We start from the raw sequence: 9124 nt of genomic DNA, 5'->3' as shown, positions 1-9124 counted from the left end.
TCTATTTTCAACCAAGTGCCAAATTAATGATCAATCTATTATTTACCATACCTCTTCCAATCTGTTACCTCCCTTTGTTAGAACTTTCAATAGTTCTCTGATTGTTAGGGAGAGTCCAAATTCCTGTATGTGGCATTCAGAGCTTTACTTGGACCAGTCCCCCGCTAATTCTCAGCTGGGGGATAGTGCCTCGAATCCTCCCTGCTCAGGGCTCAACTCTTGTCTTCCCTGCTGCCTGTAGAAATTCCACCCCTTCCGGAAGACCTGGTTCCATTCCCAACATCTCACGCGCCGCTTTCCTTGGCCAATTATTCCAGCCTCGATGTCCTTCATTACTTAGGGACCTCACCCAACTTAACACCGAATTGTGTGTTATACATTCGTGACTTTGGCTTGCCTTTGAAACGTCTCAGGGGATGCGACCCTATTTCTTGCGAAAACGCAACTTTACATAGCTCAGGACCAGGCATTCAGTAAATGGTGAATGAATGGGTGCATAAGTAAAATGACCATGCCACTGGCCCAGGCCGCTCTTGCTAACTCCTAACACCCACCCTTTTTCCTACGAGAGGCACGCGAGTCGGGCCTCCGGATGCCGCCGAGCGACATTGGCTTGGGCTCTGTTTCTGAATCCAGGGCATTTCCACGTCGCCTGCATTCCACGGTTTAGCTCTGACCCGAGGACAACGTTGCTCCCACCTCCCGGAGGGGCCGCTGGGGGGAATCGGGCTGGTTTCGGGAATCGCGGTCGTCCGCGCTCATTTCCTTGCAGGGGGTCTGGGCACTGCCGCCAAGGCTGGGGGATTGGGCCCCTCGCCCTCCCCCTCGCGGCCATTGGGCCGCCTCCGCGGCGCGCCCTGTCGACGGGGCGGGGCCCTCCCTCTCCCATCTCCCCTCGGTCCCCTCCCCTATTTCCCGGGGTGGAAAAGTTCTGGGGCGGGAGGCGTGCAGGGGCTGCCGAGGGGCGTCTGGTTACATCTCCGCCCTTCTTCAGCTTCCAGGCCGCGGAGCCGCTGGGCTTGCGGGACAGCAGTTCGGAAACATGTTGGCCAGAAGCAGCCGGAGTTGGGCTGCGTGGACGCGGGCGCTGCTGCTGCAGCTGCTGCTGGCGGGGCCCGGGGGCTGCCTGAGCCGCCAGGAGCTCTTCCCCTTCGGCCCCGGACAGGGGGACCGGGAGCTGGAGGCCGGCGACGATCGCGTCTCCCCCGCCCTGTTGCTGAGCGGGGGGCTTCGCTTCTACGACAAATCCAACATCGACTCGGTCTACGTGAGTGCGCCCTGGGTTGGGAGATGGACGCCGCCCGGAGGAAGGGCGCGGGGGCTGGAGCCGGCGTCGGAAGGAAGGGTCCGGGCTGGCTGGGGACGCTGGCGGAGCCGGACGGACGTTGGCGTCGCGGGCGGGGGCAGGGACCTAGTGACCCGCTGGGCTCGGGGCGCGGCACTGGGTCCCCAAGCCGAGGGAGGTTTCCTGCCTGTGCCGCGCGCCGAGGTCCCCCGCCGCGTCACTGTCGCCCGAGGGACACTTGGGTGTGGGGAGCCGGCTCGCCCCGTCTGCGCGGCCCCGCGCGAGCCCTGGCCCTACTCCAGGACAAGGGGACCTGGAGAAGCGTTTCCTCCCCGGCGGCTGTGGGCGGAATCGCCGCCGGGAAGTCGGTTCGTTGCTCTCCACTGTCCGGTGCCTTTGCGGCAGGACCCGGCTGGCCCGGGTGTGACCAGGTGCGGGCGCGGAGCCTTCCCGGGGAATGGCCAGAGCTAGGGCGCAGCCGCGCGCGGGCTTTGGAACTCCTGTGGGTACCAAGGCCAAACAGGCAGCAGCTCCCGCAGCCGAGAAGCGGACTGAGCCAAGCCGGGCTCTCAGCCCCGGGAACTTAGCCGACAGTCCCAAGTGAACTCGAGAAATGCCTTGGCAGTGATTCTGCTCTCCAGTTGAGCGCCTTTCAGAGTCCAGAGTTCAGGGCTCGGACGCAGGGCATCCTGGTGATCCAGTTTCCTGTTGCCGAGCATTGTCACCATGGGGCCCCAATAAGAAACAGGGCCAGGTGACCTTTAGTTCTCCCGCGCCTCCCCAGAACTGCCAGGGCCTGTGGGGCTCTGTCAACTTGGTAACGTCCCTTCCTGCCGCCGCCTTGCCCAGCCGCGCACCATGTGGATTTCATATAAAGCTGTGCGCATTCCAGAAGCAGGGGGAACAAACACGCGACTGGAGCCCGTGCTGCCGGTGAAATGGTTGTGCGCACGGTCTCGCCAGGGCAGACTACGCGCTGGACGACATCCACGCGGAGCTTATCGGCTTTGCGTAACAGGATGAGTCCTAACGTCACGGTCCACAGAGCACATGGCCCCTGTTGGCTGACTGCCCTAACCCCTTAAGACCCCTTCTCAGAATATTTTTAAATTCATAAAATAGAATCCATAGGGTTACCAAGGAAACCAACTGCATTGAAATGCACATCGAAATATTTTTAAAAACTCAAAATTTTGTGGAGTAATAGACGTGCTTGTTTTTAACCACATTAAATAATAAGATGTAGCAGCTGATTCTAATAATTACTGAATTTTCTAGGTAATGAAGATTGTAAACAACGAGGCATCTGCAGCAAACGTAGTGTGACATGGACATAGCTGTGAGTTCTATTAGGGACAAAGTCACCAAGTGCTACTGCTGCTGTGCCTACATTCACAACGGAAGGAAATGCTAAGTATCAGTTACAAAAACCTAAAAAGACAAAGACTCGCTGGCAATTCAGTTTGATTCATGGTGACCCTATGTGTTGCAAGGGTAGAACTGCGCCCCAGGATTTTTGAGGCTGTGAGCTTTTAAAAGCAGATTGCCAGGTCTTTCTTCCCAGGTGCCTCTAAGTGGGTTGTCACTAGTTGAGTGCTCAACCGTTTCACCACCTAAGCCAGAAAACCAAACTGGTTGCCGTTGTGTTGATTTTTAGTCATAGTGACCCAACAGGACAGACTAAAACTGCCCCATACGGTTTCCAAGACTGTAAATCTTTGTGGAAGCTGACTGCCACATCTTTCTCCCACCAGGGGCTGGTGGGTTGGAACCACTGACCTTTTGGTTAGCAGCTGAGTGCTTAACCATTGCGCTACCAAGGCTCCTCCAAATATCAGCTAGGGTTTAGTGAAAATAAAAATGCAATGTCTTTTTTCCCATGTAAGTTTACAGATCTACTGAATTCTATCCAGGAACTCTTATGTGGGTCGTTGGGCCCCAGGTTAAGAACCAAAACCAAACCCACTGCTGTTGAGTTGATTCCGACTCAAAGCGACCCTATAGGACAGAGTAGAATTGCCCCATAAAGTTTCCAAGGAGTGCCTGGCAGATCCGAACTGCTGACCTCTTGGTTAGCAGCCGTAGCACTTAGCCACTACGCCACCAGAGCTTCCAGGTTAAGAACCCCTGTGTTAAATTGTAGTATCAGACTAACCACATTACCTTCTAAAGACCTGGAACATCCATTCCTAATTAAACAAACAAACAAACAAACAAAAAAAGATTCTTGTCAAACCATTGCTTCCGCATCTGTTTGGGTTTAATCTGCATTTTAATGAGAAAGAATTCCAGAGCTCTCTTTGGATCTTACATGTGTGTTGCAGGTTGGGCTCCCCAGAAAGCAGACTCTGAGATGGGGATTAGAGAACCAATCATTTAATTAGGGTGAACCCTTCAGATACACACCTGTGGAAGGGAGGGGAATGAAGCAAGATTGAGCAGGAGGAGAAAGTGAGCTGCAATGCAGTTTCAAGGAAGGTCTCAGCCAACCCCATGGGCAGGTCTGAAACTGGAAAGACCTTTCAGAGTTGTCTCAAGTTGGAGTGAGAGGGCTGGCCTCTGTACCCTTGCATTGGTTAGTCATTGGGTAAGGGCTGCCCTGGAAGGAGGTGTGACCCTGGATGCGGCAGACTTTTTCAAGGAGGGGGGGGTGGTGACAACTGAAGGCTGCATTCCTAGGAACTGAAGAGGGATCTGGGTGACAAAGTCAGCATCCACTGTTATCTGTAACTGGGTAGGTGCTCTTTTGAGCTGATGGAAACCCTCACACGGCTCTGATTGAGAAGGTAAGTTGACAGGGAACGTGAGCATTAACTTGATGCTGTGCACTTTTCTGGGCACTAGCCCAGGAGAATAAAAGGAACACCCACCAAGAAAGAAAGTGATTATTGACTGGTTATACCTATGTGTGCCAGGGACTTACTAATTTTTTTTTTAATTTTTATTTTGGTGAAAATATACGCATTTGATGACTGTAGCTGATTACTAAATTGTACACCAGAATAAGGGCAAAATGGCAAATATTGTGTTTAAACACAATAATCTTATAACAAGAGCAGCAAAAAAAAAAAAAAAAAGGGAAGAGGCTCACATTGCTGACACTGCTTAAGTACATCCAAACACTTAATGGGATTAGTTCTGATCTTTGAAAGGTACAGGGTCATGGCTTTGTGGGACAGTCCAGTCAGTTGGCCTAACAGTGTTTTTCGAGTTACTCTTCCATGATGAATATACCCATTCATCAATTTCTACATATACAGCTCAGTAACATTGGTTATATTCCACGGGTTGTGTCACCGTTCTTGTTATCTCTACCCATATTGTTTCATCATTGATTTAGACTCACTACCCGCTAAACCTCTCATCTATGCTTTAAAGTCACTGTTGACAATTTGATCTCATATAAATAACCCTTTAATAGAGCAAAATGCTCATGGCAAACATTCTTTACTAATTTGTCTAAATAGTTGTTTAGTTTAAAGGTAACTTCAGGGGATAATTTTGGTTCGTGGTTTGAAGATTTTCTCAGAGGAGTAGATTCAGGGATTCCTGTCGTTTCAATAGGTCCAATAAGTCTGGATTCTGAAAGAATTTGAAATTCTGTTTCACATTCCGCCCCCCCTTTTTTTGTTTATATTTTTATTGTGCTTTAAGTGAAAGTTTACAAATTAAGTCAGTCTCTGATACAAAACCTTATATACACCTTGCTATAATACTCCTAGTTGCTCTCCCCCTAATGAGACAGCACACTCCTTCTCTTCACTCTCTATTTCTGTGTCCATTCAGCCAGCTCCTGTTCCCCTCGCGCTTCACATCTCCCCCCCAGACAGGAGCTGCACACATAGTATCATGTGTCTACTTGATCCAAGAAGCTCAGTCTTCACCAGTATCATTTTCTGTCTTATAGCCCAGTCTAATCCCTGTCTGAAGAGTTGGCTTCAGGAATGTTTCCTGTCTTGGGCTAACAGAAGGTCTGGGGACCGTGACCTCGGGGTCCCTCCAGTCTCAGTCAGACCATTAAGTCTGATCTTTTTACAAGAATTTGAGGTCTGCATTCCATTGCTCTCCTGCTCCTTCAGGGATTCTCTCTTGTGCTCCCTGTCATGGTAGTCATCACCTGTAGCCGGGCACCATCCAGCTCTTCTGGTCTCAGGCTGATGTAGTCTCTGCATTTTCCCCCTTTTGATCAGGATCCATCTATTGATCCCTTGATCAAAATGTTTAGAAATAGTAGCCAGGCACCACCCAGTTCTTCTGGTTTTACGGATAGGGAGGCAGTAGTTTGTAGAGGCAGTTAGACCTGAAGTCCAGTTCCTTCTCCGATTCCTGGGTCTCCTTCTTCCTGTGCTGCACCAGGCAAAAAATAGAGACCAATTGTTGTATCTTGGATGGCCACTCACAAGCATTTAAGACCTTGACACTACACAACAAACTAGGAAATGGAAGAGTAACTCTAAAAACACTGTTAGGCCAATTGACTGGACTGTCCCACAAAGCCATGACCCGGTACCTTTCAAAGAACAGAACTAATCCCATTAAGTGTTTGGATGTACTTAAACAGTGTCAGCAATGTGAGCCTCTTTTTTTTGTTGTTGTTATAAGATTATATATAACACAATATTTGCCATTTTGCCCTTATTCTGGTGTACAACTTAGTAATCAGCTACACTCATCAAATTGTGCAACCATCACCCTTAATTGATGTGAATTTTCCCATAAAAAAACCACTACTTCCCAGAGAATAATTCCCTCTCTTCCTCCCCACTCCTGCCCCAGGCAACCACTAAATAGCCATTTGGTCTCTGTATATTTACTTATTCTTGTCTTTTCATATAATTGAGGTCATCTAGTATTTGTCCTTTTGTGACTGACTTATTTTACTCGGCATAATGTCTTCGAGGTTCATCCATGTTGTAACATGTATCAAGACTTTCTCTTTATGACTGAGTAATACTCCATTGTTATGTATGTACCACATTTTCTTTGTCCCTCTGCTGATGGGCACTTAGGTTATTTCTACCTTTTGGCTATTGTGAATAGTGCTACGAGGAACATAGGTGTGCATGTGTTACTTTTAAGGGTATACACTGGGGTCCCTAAGGTATATACTGGGGCCCTGGTGATGCAGTGGTTAAGAGCTCAGGCTGCTAACCAGAAAGTTGGCAGTTCAAACCACCAGGCAAGCCTGTGGGGTAGTTCTACTCTGTCCTATAGGGTTGCTATGAGACAGGATCGACTCGATGGCAATGAGTTTGGTTTTTTGGTTTTTAGGGTATATACGTAGGCTTTTTAGGGTATATACGTAGGCATGAAATTGCTGGGTCCTATGATAGTTTTTTTAGGTTTTTGAGGAATCACTATAATGTTTTCCACAATGGATGTGCCCATTTTACATCCCCACCAGCAATGGATAGGGTTTTGATCTCCTCACATCCTTGTAAATATTTGTTATTTTCTGGGGTTTTTTGATCATTGCCATTCTAGTAGGGGGTGAGATGGTATCTCATTGTACTTTTGATTTGCATCTCTCTAGTGGAGCCCTGGTGGTGCAGTGGTTAAGAGCTACGGCTGCTAACCAAAAGATGGCAGTTTTAATTCACCAGCTGCTCCTTGGAAACCCTATGGGGCAGTTCTACTCTGTCCTACAGGGTCTCTATGAGTCAGAATTGACTCGATGGCAATGGGTGTGGTTTGGTTTGGGGTTTCAATGGCTAATGATGATGAACATCTTTTATATTTATTGGCCACTTGAATATTCTCTTTGGTGAAGTGTCTGTTCATGTCATTTGCCCCTTTTTTGATTGGGTTATTTGCCTTTTTAATGTGAAGCTATAGAAATTTTATGTATTTTTTTTTAGATATTATACCCCTATCGGCTACATTGTTCCTGAAGCTTTTTTCCCAGTCTGTAGGTTCTTTTTATTCTTTTGATAAAGTCTTTTGATGAACATAAATACTTAATTTTTATGAGGTTCTAGTTATCTATTTTGTTTTCTGCTGCTTGTGCATTTGTTGTAGAGTTTGATAATCTAGCATTAAAAAAAAATTAGGCCCCATAGCTTTGCCCTTATATTTTCTTCCAAAAACTTTATGGTTTTAGGTTTAGTATTTAAGTCCTTGAGCCATTTTGAATTAGTTTTAGTGTATGGTGTGAGGTATGGACCTTGCTTCATTTTTCTGCACGTGGACATCCAATTTTACCAGCATCATTTGTTGAAGAGACTGTTCCTTCCCCGTTGAATGGACTTACCATATTTTTATGCAAATAAAAAAAAAAATCTGAGTTTTAGTTTTTTAATGCATACCTTCTGTATTAGTTTGCCAGTCATGCCCTCCCTCTGCCAGGTATTTTTGTAAGCATGCTGTGCTATTTGTTTTTTCTTACAGCAACATGTAAAAAATTTGTGCATCAGCACTTATAAAAATAAGTCAAGGATTCTTACTCCTGGGGCATGAAAGAGTGATGGGGTGGCTGGGGACTGACTTGAGAGCAAAAGTGTTAGCTCAGGTTTGACTTTGTGGCATTGGCAGCAACAAGGGGACCAGAGAGTGGAATTGCTCTGTAGCCAGTAGACCCACAAGTAAGTGGTCAAGCTGAGGAGGAAAGTGGAAATCTTGAGACATTGGTTCACAAGGGGAAGTAGGATAGTAAGAAAAAAGTGGAGAGCCGTATTTGGAGCCCTTGAAAAGGATACCATTGGTGATATCTAAGCAGAAGTTCTCAAAGAGTGGTTCGGGGACCCCTGGGTGTCCTGGAGACTTCTTAAGAGAATTCACAAAGCCAAAACTATTTTCAAATAATACTAAGATGTTATTTGCTTTTCGTACTTCCATATTCTCATGAGTGTACAGTGGGGTTTACGAAAGGGTACATGACATGTGGTATTTGTCACAACTGATTGAATGTAGAAGCTGGTATGAGAATCTAGCTGTCTTCTGTTAAGCCAGACATTAAAGTGATTCTCAAAAATGTAAAACAATGACATTTCTCCCCTCATTATTTTTGGTTTGGAAAATAGAATTATTTTCCTAAAAAGGAATACTTAAGTTAACATGTAATGGATTTATTATTATTTAAATATTTAATTTTTTTCAGTTTTAATTTGTAATATGACTATATTGATGGATATAACCTATATAAACACAAGCTTTTGGGGGAACATCAATAATTTTTAAGAGTGTAAAGAAGTCCTGGGACCAAAATGCTTAAGAGCTGCTGTTGTAACGGTATACAGACATCACATGCCTTAGCCTTAATTTGAGAAATGCTTGATGGCAGAAGGGTATTGTGGGAAAGTGTTCCATGAAGGGGGAGGGACCTTTCTGGTTGCTAGACTTCTCTTGTAGACCACAGCAGACTCCCTTCATGATAAGGTCTGATACTCTGCTTGAAATAACCTCTTATTCTTGAAGTTAAATGGTAAGTCAGCACAGTCTCACAGATGAAACCAGCTGTTCTTTGGACCCCGGCCTGGGTCATGGGGGATAGGTCCCATGTGCACTTCTAATGAGCCAAATCACTGAACCATTGAACATTTCACATGAGCCCTGCTGCCTGGAGCAGTGAACTGAGCTCCCTGTGCAAGAGTTCTTCACAATGCAATGAGGTTATACAGAACAATAAAAATGTTTTCTTCCATTGGCACCTTGGCAACTGAGTTTATTGATGCTGGTTATCTCATGCTGAACAGAATTGGCTGTGCAGACCAAAGAAGAACTTCTGGAACATGATTTTATTGCATATTAAATTATTTATGCCTTTGATTCATAAAAATGGAGAAATGGACTAGTTATTATTTAATAAGTTCAGTTTGTTTTGGAGATAAAATCCTTTGTGCC

At 46.3% G+C, this 9124-nt stretch overlaps 1 protein-coding gene across 1 annotated transcript in view; it reads left to right on the top strand.

The window, feature by feature from the left end:
• Positions 1 to 909: 909 nt before the first annotated feature.
• Positions 910 to 9124, top strand: part of NID1 (nidogen 1) — an 89162-nt gene continuing 80947 nt past the window's right edge. Inside the window, exon 1 of the mRNA XM_003410906.4 lies at positions 910 to 1267. Within this exon, the coding sequence (XP_003410954.2) occupies positions 1043 to 1267 (225 nt within the window). The 5' untranslated portion in view covers positions 910 to 1042. The remainder of the gene's footprint in view (positions 1268 to 9124) is intronic.

Source organism: Loxodonta africana, chromosome 25 (assembly GCF_030014295.1).
Source record: "Loxodonta africana isolate mLoxAfr1 chromosome 25, mLoxAfr1.hap2, whole genome shotgun sequence".
Classification (NCBI taxonomy): domain Eukaryota; kingdom Metazoa; phylum Chordata; class Mammalia; order Proboscidea; family Elephantidae; genus Loxodonta; species Loxodonta africana.
The sequence above is the reverse complement of the archived record's forward strand: the minus strand, read 5'-3'. Positions and strand labels throughout refer to the sequence as shown.